The sequence below is a fragment of the Aptenodytes patagonicus genome, chromosome W (genome assembly GCF_965638725.1).
Source record: "Aptenodytes patagonicus chromosome W, bAptPat1.pri.cur, whole genome shotgun sequence".
NCBI lineage: Eukaryota > Metazoa > Chordata > Aves > Sphenisciformes > Spheniscidae > Aptenodytes > Aptenodytes patagonicus.
Window position 1 is genome coordinate 3,558,834 of NC_134981.1, and position 15,067 is coordinate 3,573,900.

Sequence of the window (15,067 nt, forward strand, 5' to 3'; positions counted from 1 at the left end):
TCCTGCAAGACATACATTGCATTTACTGCTTGTATGCCAGCTAGGTAATTTATACTAGTTCCTTTATCACAAAAGATGTTTCAGCTACGGGGAGAGCAATCAACCTGTGGCTTGTGAGCCGAGTTTCGCTTGAGGACAGACAGTATAGCAGTGGGATGAGAATTTCCCAGCTTGATAACGCTGCAGCAGCATCCAGAAGCTCCAGGAGGAAGATTTCCCTTCCTTTGCCGCCGCGTGTTAGGTATCAAAAACCCCAGCAAGGATTGGTTTTTTTTACAGATAGGAAAGCCAAGGCTTCTATCAACTTGCTCGCTGAAGGAAGGTCTGCTAGATGGTATGAGCAACTGGCAGCTCCAAAATAGAGCAGGAATTTTTTGTATCTATGGAGTAGAGTGGGCGAAGAGCACAGCCTTTAAACTTATGTGTTGTCCTTAATGCGAGACCTGTGAGATTCAAGTGGTGCCTGTAGCTCTGAGCTCGGAGTCGGGCAGCAAAACTTTATTTGAATTCCTCGTGCTTATCTGTCCCATCAGGTTTTGCCAAGCTCCATCCTCCAGTGCTAAGACCAGCAAAGACCGATTGTTGTCACCAGGGTAAACAATCTTGACCTGAATGCCCAGGGAGGAAGGGGGCAGATATGTTCCATAACAAAGGGACATAATAGCATTTATGAATAAATGACTTTTAAAATTCCCCAGCCTGAGGTGGGGAGTTCTCTAGAACCGTTTGATTCATATCCTAAAGATAGTCCTTAGCAGAATAGGAGGTTTTAATACAGTTAAGGTCAGTGAAGGCAAACAAATCTGGAAATACTGCATCTAAAGCACAGCAGAACAGAAAACACAAGTAATTTTCATGCATTATTGAAAGAGCAGCTCACTTGAGGCCCTTTTTCAGATTGAGGTGATTGTTTGCATTAGAAAAAAAGGCAGTTTCACTATAAGAGAGTGCTGCTTCTTAAACTGGTGGCTTCAGGAGGACACCAAGCATACAGATCACTTTTTAGATGCAGTCAGCTCCTGACTCCCCATACTTAGCCAGTCAAGGAGATGCAGTTGCCCAGCTTCAAGACTCATAAAGATGTCCTCCACCCTGAAGGAATCCTTGTTCTACTCGTTAGTAGCTATCCCTTTCTCTCTCCTACACGCTACTTGCCTCTATCATTGATAAAGGCTTGTATCCAGTGGCCAATTTGAACATGCTATCACAATCTTCATGTCCTTCACGAATAGAATAGAATATAGAATAGAATATAGACTAGAACATAGAATAGAATGAACAACCTAAAAATCCATTTAAGAAAAGGCACCCTGGTTATATGTTGAGGTCAACTTAGACCCCCCCTGGCTTGGGTCTGTCTTCACAGGACTCTAAGCGTTAGGGCAAATAAAAAAAAGCTGTGAAGTCCACATCCACAAAATAAAGAGCGTAAACGTCCACATTTGGCACCGATTCCTCGGCTCGCGGTCCCAGCAGAGATAAGGCTGCAGTCTGGCACCGCGTGCTACGGCTGGAGAGGTTTTACTGTCATTTCACGTTTCACTCCTCAAGACAAATAAATTGGATTTCCTGCATGTAGCGGGGCAGCGCTGCTCATCTCACGGCACGATTTGTCTGTTTGCTGAGGCTTGAAATACTTGAGAAGGGAGTATGTCCGTCGGGGTGTACATTTTCCAGTTCGGGGAGATTAGGGAGCCAAAGGTCTGCAGACTCAATAGGGGTGTTAGTCAGCGTGTCCTGAACCTCAGGCAGATAAGGGTCCACTTCCTAGGCTGCCCTGATCTGAGAGTTAACAGTTGGTGACAGCGAGTCTGTCTCTGTTTGTAAGTCATTGTTATCATTTTTTGTAATATTTACAGGCCTGGCTCTCTCAGATTAAAAAGTACAAAATCAAAAGGAGGTCTTCCTCCACGGGCGCTCGGGGGGGGAGGAGGGGGGAAGGATGTTTGGGCTTGGCGTGCCGCCCCGCCGCCGTGCTGGGTGGGAGGGACCGGAGGAGGATGTCGGCTCGGGGTTCGTCTTTGTGGCTGCTGTTATGTAAAAGTCAAACCTCGTAAAATGAGCTGCGAGGAGCGCTCCGCGCGAGGAAATGTGTTGTAAATGTCAGCCTCCGCGAGGCGAATCGAAGGTGTTAAACTCGGCGGGGAGAGGGGTCTCATTTCCCTGGTTGATGCACAAAGCCAAAGTCTAGGCGGTGTTTTGGACCCCTGGACAGTGATAACGGAGAGGAGCTTGGTCCCAGTTGTCCAAAGTAATGTTCTTTTTGGCTTGGTGGGATGTTTTGGATGCTGCTGCAGCATTGCACCAATTTCCAGTGAAAGCATGTCTGGGACCTCGTCACTGGAAAAATATGCAAACTGAATCACTCTGCTCTTCTCCTGCCACCTTTTGTGTCGGGGGAATATGTTCTATGCAACTAAATGAGAAAACAAACAACTGTGACATTGTAGTAACTCTGACTTTTGGTTGAAAGAAGCAGGCGGGTGAAAACAGTTTTGACCTCTTGATCCTCTGCCTCCGTGCTTCAACTGGATAATCCCAAGGCTGTATTAGGGCAGCAAAGAGGGCTCCTATAGGTAGTTTCCAAAAGGAAAAATCCTTTAACTATGAAATTAGTGTGGTTTATGCTGTCAGCATACTTCAGTCCCTTCCTTCCTATCTCGGAGCCTGAAGAGCAAGGAGATGAAAATCAGTGCTAGAGACTTCATAGGTGGTCGCCAACTCTCCACCAGCAAGCGCGAGGTGGGACTGAGTCTGTAAAGATGGACAGTGAAATTTCCAGCTCCTTTCCCAGGATGGGGGAAGAAAAATCTAACCCTGGGCACTATGCTTCCTATGAAAAAGTGAGAAAATTGTCATATTTACGTATTAGGAAGCTGGGTCAGAGTTTGTACGTCATCCAGACAGGGCTCCCGAGGTGAGTCCCTCTTGCAGCAAGACAGAGTGCTTGCTCCGGTGCCTTACTGAAACACAAAAATGTGGGTCATGTTCTTGAAGCTTAACCGTTTCCTTCATTGCCACACTTGTAGCAAACAACCTGGGCTCATTTCGCGTTGTTGATTGCGTGGCACACACCATGGCAAGAGTTTTATTTGCACAACTGCTGGGTTTCTGGTGGGAGTAGAAGAGGTCGGGCAGCAGTGAGAGGTTTATCTGGGGTTTGGTTTAGGACGATGGGGCGGTGCGTTAGCCTAGGTGGAGCAATCGTCGGTGATGTTATCTGGAGCGCAAAGCATTTCCACGATAAACAACATTCCTTGTGTTTTAGACTAGTCTGCTACCAAAATCAAAACAGCTGCTGTGACTTAAACAGTAGCACTCGCTGCTAGAAATTTAAAATAGATAGTTAGCTCTAAGGTTTGCGTAGATTCGCCATGTCTTTGAGTATATAGCTACCCATGTGAGTATATATTCATTATTCAGCAGGATTATTTTCTCCAAACCCTCCATTGTTCATATGCTTCACAGGCCATTTTAAAACTTTTCAGGTGAGTTTTTCTTCACTGTTAAAGTTTAATAAGTTATATCAGTTAGACTAAAAGCGTGCAATTCACTTTTCAGAGAATAATTAGCAGATAGTTGTCTCTGATGTGAAAACTGGAATATCGCTTGGCATTTATAGTATTGGGTTTGCTTTAAAAAAAGGTTGATAAAGGGAATACAGGTCTGTAATTTTTATCCAGAAGTTGGAGCAGACTTTGTAGCCCAGATGCGTGAGTGAATCCTCTGCTGTCTTTACCAAGAAGAGGCTTTTTGCCTTTTTCACCCCTTTTTTTTACCCTCCTTTGAGTTCCTCCATGTTGTTGCAAATAATCCAATTGTATGGGAGGAGTTCTCTTGATCTTTGGCAAGTCCTGAACCATAAAAAGCCCTTTTTGCTTTATCTAAGGGTTTCCCTGCTGACCAGGTGGTGCTGGGGCTCTGAAGGCACCGTGAGCTTTCTCTGGAGGGACCAAGCATCTCAGCTTCTCACAGATCTGCTGGTTGACTGTGCGTAACCGATCTTCCCCTGCCTTCGCTTGCCTGCTAAACTTAATATTTTCTGTCTTTGGCAGAGTGATCCAAACAGTGCGCATACGGATTTAGGACAACTTAAATTTTTGCCCAATTTGAGACCTTCAGAGAGTTGATTTCTGCTCCCCCCCGCCTTGATTTACACAATATATAAAAGTAAGTGAGAGGTTCCCAGCTGAGTTATTGAAGCCAACTTCTTTGTTTAAAGTTTACATTCAGCACACTTGAAAAGTGGCAGATTTTCAACTGTCTCATTCATAAAATTCTGGAAAGAAAAAATTCAGCCTTGAGTCTGCTTTGTTTGAGGGGAGAATGGTATTTTGGGGTTTGGGAGGCCTTTATAAGGTTGCAGGGTTTAATTCTGAGACTTAAGAAATTCCTGGATGTCCAGGCCCCCCTTTGAGGGTACTGCTAAAGCATCATTGACTTAATTGTGAGTTGTAGCAGGGTAAAGTGTCCAAAATCTACTCCTAATCTTGTAACCTTTTCTTCGCAACTATACAAATCTTCTCTATAAAGTTGGCAGTGAATGAGTGATTTCTAAATGCATTCCAGTTTTAACAAAAATGTTTGCTGCAAACATACTGGCTTTCACTGCTGTGTAAAGCTTTGCACAACATTCTAGAGAAGGATGGCTTGCGAGCTGAAACGCAGGAAGCCAGGGCTTAAACTCAGTTCCATCTTCCTCGGCGCTGGTGAAAATAGGGTCTGCTGTTACGAAATGTGCATTTTCTGCAAATCCCCTGGTAGGAAGACTTACACATCCACTTCATATCAATAAAAGTTTTCTGAGTTGATAGGTTCGTCCCCATTTGTGCGGTGGTGCCCTTTAATGCTACTGAGAAATGGGGCCAGGGATTATTCTGGTTTTCAGATTTTAATTCCCTAAATTCAAAAGCACACAAAGGATTTTACTTATTTATCTGAGTAGTCGGGGTGTGTACATAACAGGATCGCGAATGCTTGAGCGAGGTCAGGCAGTAGAACTGTTTTTGTGAGTTGGGCCAGTAGCTTTCTTCATTCCACGTGTTTAAATCTTTTCTTGGTTAGTTTTATTTCAGTTTCAAAAACTTTCCTCATTTTTACCTGTTGTCGTTTTGAGGTTGTTCATTTTTTGCTCAGGTCCCGTGCCTGTGTTCTTTCTTCTCAACGGCCTCTGTATCTTCAAAGAATTATTGTTGTTTCAGGTTAAGCCCTGAAGTGGACGCAAGTTCCATTTTTTTGTTGATGGTACCTCATCTACACATCATGCCTTCGTACTCAAGCGTAAAGTGTAATTACATAGACCGGTCTCTAGTCCTTTTTTTCTTATTATTTGGCAAAGCCAGCATACGTTGTATTTTCTGCAGTGTTGCAAACGTCCCTGTGATGTTCCTGTTGCAGCTCCCTGTCTCTCTCTGGTCTGGCAGCAAGTCACAGCTCCGGCTCCTAGGTGTTGAGCTGTCATCTTGGAAATGTTCTGAAAAGATGTGTGTCCATCCAGACAACATGGTATACAGAACAATCCTGACAGGGCAAGCAAATTGTAATTACAACTATAAATCCTTGAAGCATGACTATAAACGTATAATACATATGATGTTACGTAGAGGTTAGTGACGCTTAACAGCGCATAATATGTGAGTCCTGCTTTAGGCTTTCATCATCTTCTTAATCTTTTCTTCCCATTCCGAAATTTCTCCGGGTAGACACAGTATCCCTGAAGCTGAGCAGGGAGCCCCTTGTTTTCTCAAACTAACCGCTTAAGGGTTAAGAGGATCAGCTCTTCAGGTGGCACGTTTTCAGCCGGGTTTGCTGAAGAAGCTGCTGGCCAGTGGTCCAATTTATTTACTGTCCTGTCTAGAAGTAGCCCAGAGTCAGATGTTTCTGAGGTGGACCCAGGACAGCCTGAAGTGGGTACCTGGCCTCATCCTAAGCTCAAATTTATACTTTTGTACAGTGCTTTGGGAATTCGTATGGATTAAAGAGTCGGTATGAAGACAAAAATCACTTCTGTGGCATGATTCGAAGCTATTGACATTTATCAGCAATATTTCCTAGCCGTAAGGAAAAGAAATGCGCATGTGTGTATGTATGTGCATCCCTGCCTCTCTAGCAGGGCTTTAAAGCTGTCAGTGTTTGCCAATCTGCCCTAGAAAGAAAGGCAGTCTTTTTTCTTTTTAGCAATGTGGTACTCCGCAAAGCTTTGCGCCCTGGCAGGGTTACTGCAAATATTTCACTTCTTTAAATCATCCCGTCTTTACCAATAAGCATCTAGGCACAGCAGCTGCCTTGTTGATTTTTTCCAAAATTGACCTGGCTTCTCAGTACTCTATAAAAAAAAAAAAATTTATAATTGCTGAACTCTCACCAGAGGCACATCTGCTTCTCTGGTGATAGTTCACGTCTTACAGTGCGAATTCACTGTTCGCTGCCTGAGCATTTATTCTCCTGCAGCTGTGGCTGTACAAACCTTTACTCTGAGTGATCTGAAAACCGAAATTGCATATCAGTGATCCTAACTTGCTAAAACAGTTGTCTCTCCATAGATAAACTTCCCTGCCCTTCTGGATCAGGAAGATTGTATCTCATTAGATGAGTATGGGTTACTCACTGAATTTTACTGCCTGGGAAAAATGTTGTTTTCTACTACTGCTCATGTGATTACTAAAACAGGGGATATTTAGCCCGTGCGTAGATTGTTTTGAACCTCTTCTTGTCATCTTGAGTTTTCTTTTTCAAAACCTCCTGACACGCCACCGTTTTCTTCTCCATCTTTAAATTTGCACCTATTCCTTACGCAGATCTTTGAGCGCGAGCTGCACATCTTGCTCTGTCTAGCAGATTTCCTGTTTGCTTCCTTCATCTCCCCACCATCATCTTCTGCGGGGCTGTCTGTGCTTCAAGCCTGAGAAGGAGACAAAGATGATATCGGGCAGGTGTGGTGTAGCTCATACAGATTTTTCACCAAAGCCACATAGGCTTTCTGTCTTAAGTCAAAGAGAAGCACTGTAAATGCAAAGAGAACCAGAGAAAGATGAAATGGCATTATCTCCCCAGAAGAATTAAATAATTGCAAAAATTCAATCTATCGGTATCTCACAAGTACTGAGAAATTTTCTTCCATAAGTTGTGCTCTGTCAAAGCATGTAAGTGCTTATACTTAGATGAAAATTAAATATATCAATGTTTCTATGTGTACCTGTGTATCTGTACCATGAACAGTGTACCAGAGAAGGGCAACGAGGCTGGTGAGGGGTCTGGAGAACAAGTCTGATGAGGAGCGGCTGAGGGAACTGGGGTTGTTCAGCCTGGAGAAAAGGAGGCTGAGGGGAGACCTCATCGCTCTCTACAACTCCCTGAAAGGAGGTTGTAGCGAGGTGGGGGTCGGTCTCTTCTCCCAAGTAACAAGCGATAGGACGAGAGGAAACGGCCTCAAGTTGCGCCAGGGGAGGTTTAGATTGGATGTGAGGAAAAATGTCTTTACTGAAAGAGTGGTGAAACATTGGAAGAGGCTGCCCAGGGAAGTGGTGGAGTCCCCATCCCTGGAGGTATTTAAAAGACGTGTAGATGAGGCGCTTAGGGACATGGTTTAGTGGGTGGTGGTGTTGGGTCGATGGTTGGACTCGATGATCTTAGAGGTCTTTTCCAACCTCAATGATTCTATGATTCTATGATTCTACCAGGCATGACTGTTGAGTTGTTTTCAAGATCATTAGCCATTAATTTGACTCAGATTGGGATTTCAAAGTGGCGTTGTGGATTTTGCAGACAAATATAAATGTTCTTCTCTGCCCAAACTCCTTACAGGTTGGTATGTTTGGTGCACGGCAGGTTGTAGTACTAAACCTTGCTGGGGTAAATACTCGTTACGGCACTTATAATGAAGACTTGACATGGTGCTGAATCGGAGCCCTTTTTATATTTTTTTTTTTCCCCCCTCTGCCAGTTTATGTATATTGCTAATAAGGTCCAATCCTGCAGATGCTCCCCAGGCAATACTACTATATTTAGCTGAAGCAATATGAAACACATAATTTGCCAGCACGTCATTAGGTTACCAAACAAGACTCATGGTAAGCTTTTCAAACGCACACAAATCCCGTTTTCAGAAAGACTTTGAAGCTTCAGATTGCTGAAAAGTTAATGCGAATTTGACTCTCAAATGTGTATCAGACTCCTTTGGAAATGGTACTTTTCTCCTAAACCAGTCACATGCTTTTGAAAATACTGACTCGCATTGGATTCCTGTTTCAGAAACCAGCGTTTCTAACTGAGGGCTCGAGGAAAAGAGGATTCTCCAGTTTTATGTTAATCCAATTCTTTGATTTCTTTCTTTTCCACAGCCACTGCCCCATTTCTTTGATGAGGGCTGCTTTTCATCCAGTCAAACATCTAGATCCCTGAACAAGCAGAGACACAGCTTCGCTCCATCGCTCTTAAAGCAGCTCTATCTGCCCTTGCTTATGTTATCTGAGTGGAGATCATCCGCTGACATGACACTGCAGCCCAAGAGCAGCTCTGATGGTTCGTTTGCGAAGGGAAGGGGATTTTTTTTTTTATTTAATGTATGGCTCAAGTCTCCTAGCTGAAACGCCACTGAGCTGCCTGGAGCCGTGCCAGGTGCTGTTGGCTGGCTGTGATGCTATCTTCCTAATCGTTAACTGCAAAAAAAAAAAAACCAACACAAACCCCCCCGATGTTGTTGAACTTTTGCGGTAGGGGAGTTATTGCAGTTCAGTTCTGCATCTGTTCATCGGACTTCCTGTGGTTTTTCATCGAATCATATGATTGACAGCGCAGACAGTCTGCAAAGTTCTTGGTCTGTCTAGTTTATACCCTCGTCCCAACCACTAAATCTGACTTCTGCTTTGTCTGGCGGAAGAAAACAAGATAGGGTGCTGTGGTAGGTTGATTCACCAGAGCTGATAAGTGGTGTCTGTATTTAAATTGTGCCGTTCAAATCCTAGCGTTACCTCTGGCTCTCAAGTTTTCAAGTACTGTCTCAGGTCGGTTTGTTTTAAACTAGCTGGGGTTGTCTCTGCTCTGATAATGACTGGAGAGAAATGCAAATAATGGCTCCGCTGGACCCATTTATGTCAGGGCAATGAGTTCAAAAACTTAAATAGCGAAGCACACGTGTAACAAAGAGCTTGTACACCTTTCAACACCATCCGGCTGAACCAATAGGGCTGTGAAGGAAGAAAAGGGATGATTTATCCCATGCCCGGACTTTTCCTCTGTTATTAGGTTATTACCATTTAAGGTGCCTTAGAGTGGTCCCTCTTTTCAGAAAGTGCTAAAAACCAGGTTCATTTGGGTGTCACCAGCTGGGGAGCAAATGCCTTTCCAGGATTAAGTTGGACACAACAGCAGCAAAGCAGAAGAAAATGGTTTTCTACGTTGCTGCTTTGACGTGCCACTTCGGGAATTTTGTTAGCCGTGATAAAACCCCCACACCAGTGCTGGCTGGGGTGTTTTATGGGAGTGCCCCGAGCCTCCTCTGACCTGGTTGTTTTACAGCTCTCCTGAAGCATTCATTTGGTGTCACCTCCTGTACGTCTGCGGCACATGGCGAGGGCTCCTGATCACTCATTTGGAAGCAGAGCGTGCAAGAGAGAAACGGCACAGAGCTGAATTTAAACATTCCTTGAACTACCACCTGTCCAAAACCTTAAAGCTTTATGCCGCTGGTCAAGCTTTATACGTGGTGTTTAACCCTTGCTGTTATAAATTGTTTTAAAGTCAGCCTGATAACTAAGAAACATTTGGAGGTGACTTAAATGTGATGATTTTGAATGTTAACGAATTTTGTTTTCAGTGAATACTCTAGTAGTGAAACAGTATGGGTAGTTTTTTATCTTAACAGCGGTAAATCTTGCAAGAGAGAGTCTGGTGCAGAAGCTCTCCCCGGGGTGCAGAAGCTGGGCCTCTAGGATTTCTCCTTTTTAATGAATGAGAAAACATGGCCACTACACAGCCATGGATCATGGCAGTCATCTAAAGAGGTTGGTTTTGAATTACCGACCTGGAAGTCAAATTCTCCATGTCTCGTTAGCAATGCATTGAGCTATCCTGGGTCCACTGTTCAGGGGAACCACCAGAAAAAGATCATTTCTGCCATTACTTACCTTCTTTTTATAAAGATACGTTTGAAATTGTGCGTGTGTAATGGCAACGTGTGTTACATCTCTCCTTAAAAATCTCATTATCCTTGTCTACATTCCCAAGATAAAACTGCAGGCTGTTCAAGGCATATGTTGAGTGTGAGAGAGTCCAGGCTGATTGCAGTGAGTCTTTAATCTAAAATTGATTATTAAATCGCTACAGTACGATCACAATAAATGGCAACATTGATCAGTCTGAAGAAAGGCTTAATAATAAAATCAATGCATGACACTTACTGCCTGAAAATATGACTGCTATCTGATTTATTTTCTGCTGTCCTTCCAGCTGAGAGCTGATGGGATGGTAAGAGCTGAGCGTCTCAGATGTAGCTGTTGGAATTTCTAATACAATTTTACCTACTGTTTTAAAGCTTAAGATGTTTGTTAAGCTGCATGAGAGTCCAGAATAGTCCCAGACTCGTGGGACCATTCTAGACTCCCAGAGTGTCTGCAAAAACGGTAGCTGTAATCTGTTGACCCTGAAGGTGAAAAAAGTTATCTGTGTTTAATTCAACTCAAATTAGCATCTTTAATCACTTTTTTTTTCCCTTCCCTCCCAGAAGGACTACTACACGCTGCAGTACTGGCGTGCAGCCACCTTTGGGGTGAAGAATGACAGCTGTGTAAGGGCTTTTCTCTGCTAGGAAATGTTGCAGTGGTTTAATCATGAGGTTTAACCATTCATTCTGCTGATGCAACGCTGAACTGAACGTGTTCCTGTCTACACTGACCACAAGTCAGGAAGCATTTAGGAGGGAAGTGGGGAAGATTACACGGAGGATAAGCAGAGTAGAATATCAGTTTTAAAAAAAAATAATAATAATTAAAATCTACATGAGGGCTTGATTGGAGTGTGGCTTAACCTGCTGAAAGAATCGTGGTGCCCTGGGAGGAGGGATGGGGCGGCAGGGGGGGAAGGCAGGACTTGGGAGGATGGGAAGGCAGACTTGAGGACTTGGAGCCGAGATGGGAAGGGATAGAGGATGTCAAGGAAAAGGAGGATCTCACAAGGCTGACGAGAAAAAAAAAAAATGGGCAAGTACAAAATAGAAAGATAGGCTAAAGAGAGAGCATGAAGGTACAGTGGAAGGGAGTCGGGGATGGGAGACTAGGAGACAGGATATTAGAGATGGGGGTGAGTATACGTGCAAGACACATAAGAGCGAGGAAACAAAATGCTGTGGAAGATTGAACAGGCTGGTCGAAACAGACTTGGGGAGAGAGGTTGTAGAGAGGTGGTAGAAAATGGTTTAGGGGCACAAAAGGGCTATGGGAGAGCTTCTCTACCACAAACTGCATGTCTGACGCAGGAAATGAAACTTGCTGATGTACCTTTGAGGTTCTGGGCTTTGAACTCAACAGGAGTTAGATGCGGAAGTGCCTTTAACAACCTTATCTTTTAGCTGCCTTAGTTTCTTAAACAGAGATAATAGTGCTGGAAACAACACTGTCCTCCTTCCCTCCCTGATTGCTGTAAGGATGAGCTCCCCACATGTTCCGAAGTCATAGAGTACAATAATGAGAGCCACACCGATGGCCAAAATGGTTCCTCCCAGGCTAAATATTGGTGTCCAGCTAAGTAGAGCTGTGGTGAAGGACCTGACCCCAACATAAGCCAAACCGTGGCAGCTCCAGAACGTTGGAGCATACTGGAAGGTGACACCGATGCCCTCATCAATCATAGAATCACAGAATGGTTTGGGTTGGAAGGGACCTCTAAAGGCCATCTAGTCCAACCCCCCTGCAACAAGCAGGGACATCTTCAACTAGATCAGGTTGCTCAGAGCCCAGCATAGGAGATAGCATGCGGTTGAATGAAGCTGTCCATGGAGACGTGTTCCTCGTAAAGCATAATGCAGGTGGCACCTTCGTGGCTTGGTGTAACGGGATGCTCAGTATTTGCACCAAACTGCTCTAGTAACAGCAGCCACACAAGGAAGGAGTAGGACAGTTTCCATGTTTTCTGACTCCCAAGAATACAAATAACCTGGGTGTGTAAAAGTTAAATAAATAACCCTGAAAGCCAAGTGGCCAAGAAGTGCCCCTTCAAAGGAGACTGTTCCAGCCAGAAGGGTCTTCTGCCCTAACACAAGGAAACAGGACACTGCGAGGTCAAGAAAGATGATAGGGTATCCCTTCATTATTTATGGGCAAAGAGGCTGCTTAGCCATTGCTGTGCTTGTTCTGATCATGTCACACCATGGAGTTTATTCTTAGTCTTAGCCACAGCCTTATAAATAATAAAATGGGTCATGTTTTATCTTACCCCAGTGATCATTGTAATGCGGCTTTTATCTGAGACTCTGCCAAGCTCTTGACACAGGCAACGTTTAGAAGTAGATGAAACGATTGAAGAGCACAGCACAAAAGTAGGCTCAGCTCTTCCCCAAAACACCCGCTGACCGAGAGCGAATGCAGGGGGTTTGCAGTGTATGCGCTGCTTTGAGAGGGAAGAAATGAGAGAAAATTGGAAAATTGAGGATGCAGCACGTCTATCCAGCTAGGGTGGGCTGAGCTAGCACATCTGATGTGTGTTAATTCTGAAAGTGCTTTGCTGGTACTGAAAAACAGGGCTTCTGTGGAAACGATATTGTCTAGCCTGTAATTTCCAGGAGGGGGAGGTGTCTGCGTGGACGGGCAATAACCTGTGCCTGTGTGCGTAAGTCTTGTGGTTACAGCCTTAGAGGCTGAAGTGGGATAGATGTGTGACGCGTTGCAGTTGAGGAGCTCGCAGGGTTTTGCACTCTGATTGCCACAGTGATGCCGTTAGAGTCATTCTGTGTGCTCCTCGGCAGCGGGAGAGCCAAGGCACGGAGGTAATGACCTACCCAAAAGTACAGAAGAACCTGTAGCAAAACTGGAAGTGGCCTCCTGGACCCCAGGAACGCCCCCCCCACGGAGCCTAGACACGCTTCCCACCGTGCTTCCTGGAGGAAGAGCATTTCTCTCCTGGAAACTTCTACGTACATAAAGTCTTTGAGAATTAGACGGAAAAAGTCAGTTTGCCATAACACTGCGTTCCTGAAAACGTATCACAGGCTGTGATTATTCTTACGGCCTTTCCAAAGGATTCTCCGGCTAAGGAGCTGAGTACAATTAATAGCAAAGTGCTTTTTAGGGAAAACTGCAATAAACAGGTCTGTACGTGCGCAAACAAGAAGGCTTTTGTGGGGCTGCTAAAAATGACAGTTTTCCTTAGGACCTTTGTGTTTTGTAAAGGATTCACATTTAGTCTTTGTTAACAGGCAAATTGAGTGTGACCAACAGTAAAAGGGTTGAATACAATATGCCAATGTAGCATTCAGCTCAAAGAAGAAATTATAAGCGATCTCTTTATCCCGTAAATATTTTCCTTCGGGTCTAATGGTTCAGTTCTTCCGTTATTTTTTTTCACCAGACCTCTTTCTTCAGTGTTTATGTGGGCTGCGTGTTTGCAAACAGACATGCAAACCTTCCCTCAGCAGACTTTGGTTTCTTGTTGCAGAAGTTCCCCGAGCTGAAGTTCAAGTACGTGGAGGAGGAGCAGCCCGAGGAGTTCTTCATCCCCTACGTGTGGTCCTTGGTTTACAACTCTGCCGTGGCCCTGTACTGGAACCCACATGACATCCAGCTCTTCACTATGGACTCCGGCTGAAGGAGATGCCCCAGCCAAGCCAACTCAACTCTGTCTTACAGAAAATGAAACTCCGCACCGCGTGTTAATACGTGACCCCTTCCAGCGTGCACCCTCTGACCCCAAAGCTTACGGAGAATGAAGCTTGCCGCTAGTGTACAGTCCAACGTCGATGTTTTGGAAGCAGATTGCCACCGACACGCTGGCAACAGACTGTGGTGTGAGGAACTGACGGCTTGTAGGCAACCTTGTATTTATAGTCCCATAACCTAGAGCTTGTTTGATGAAAATGAGGCCTTACACATGGGGTATGATGTTACTACCAACCACAAACCTGATTGTTCTTTTAACTTAACGGGGTAAATGAGGAAAGAGATTGCGGACTTTGATTTGAAAGCGGCATTTGTATTTTCTTTCAAGCGAGGCAGCTTTGTTGGGTCAAGCTTTTTCTGTGGTCTGTTGGATTCTGCCGTGGGTTGCTCGTTACCTAATCCCGTGCTTTCACTCACAGCCCTTCATTTTGGTGGCACTGTCAGGGCTGCAGTCGTTAAATTGGTGTCTACATTGTCATCCGAGTGAACTAAGCCAGCAGCATATTAGTCAGATTAGCTCCCAGGCAGATTCAAAACACTTGATTTAGATGTCAAAATGTTTGTGGGAGGATTTTCAATAGCGAGTCTTTTTTTTGTTGTTGTTGTTTGGCTGGCAAATACTCTATAGAGGGCTAGAAACACCAGCTTTCAGAGTCAGGTCCCTTACAGGCTTGTTTTACTGTGCTTCTGTGCAAAAGGTGTTCCTGGAAATTGAACATGGGGGGGGGGGAACAATCTCCAAAGAAAATAGTTATAATATTGTAAAGTAGACCAATGTCCTGTAAAACTGTGTGTAATGGTGACAGTGTGTTGCGGGGATCCTTGGCAAAGTTCTGTGTTGAAAAAAATCCCCTGTTTGCTATTAAAGGTTTTATGGCAGAAGTATAAATTTATCTGAATGTAGAATACTTCTCTTTTTTTGTTGTTTTAAAGTGTCCTTTCCTGATATACCTGGTTCTGCAGTTGGAAGAACAAAAGAAATGGCTTGACCTGATTTTGAAAGAACATCTCATTTTTCAAAATGAGGATCATTTCTTCTCCGGGGAGGCTCCTGACGGTGCCCGTTGCACATGCGTGCAAACACCCTAATCCCACGTGCTGCGATGTGGAGGACTGTCACCAGTGCGTTGCATGCCAAAACATAAATATCAAGGAATTAGTTCCTAAACGTACATGGCAACCCCTTGTATTCACTGCCTGCT

The 15,067-nt window shown here is 44.4% G+C and overlaps 1 protein-coding gene across 5 annotated transcripts in view; it reads left to right on the forward strand.

The window, feature by feature from the left end:
* Positions 1–14,758, forward strand: part of LOC143172286 (dymeclin) — a 224,911-nt gene extending 210,153 nt beyond the window's left edge. For all 5 annotated transcript variants that reach the window (XM_076361540.1, XM_076361539.1, XM_076361538.1 and 2 more), the window contains one exon: positions 13,645–14,758. In XM_076361540.1, coding sequence (XP_076217655.1) covers positions 13,645–13,794 — 150 coding nt within the window. In that variant the 3' untranslated portion in view covers positions 13,795–14,758. The remainder of the gene's footprint in view (positions 1–13,644) is intronic.
* The last annotated feature ends 309 nt before the right edge of the window (positions 14,759–15,067 follow it).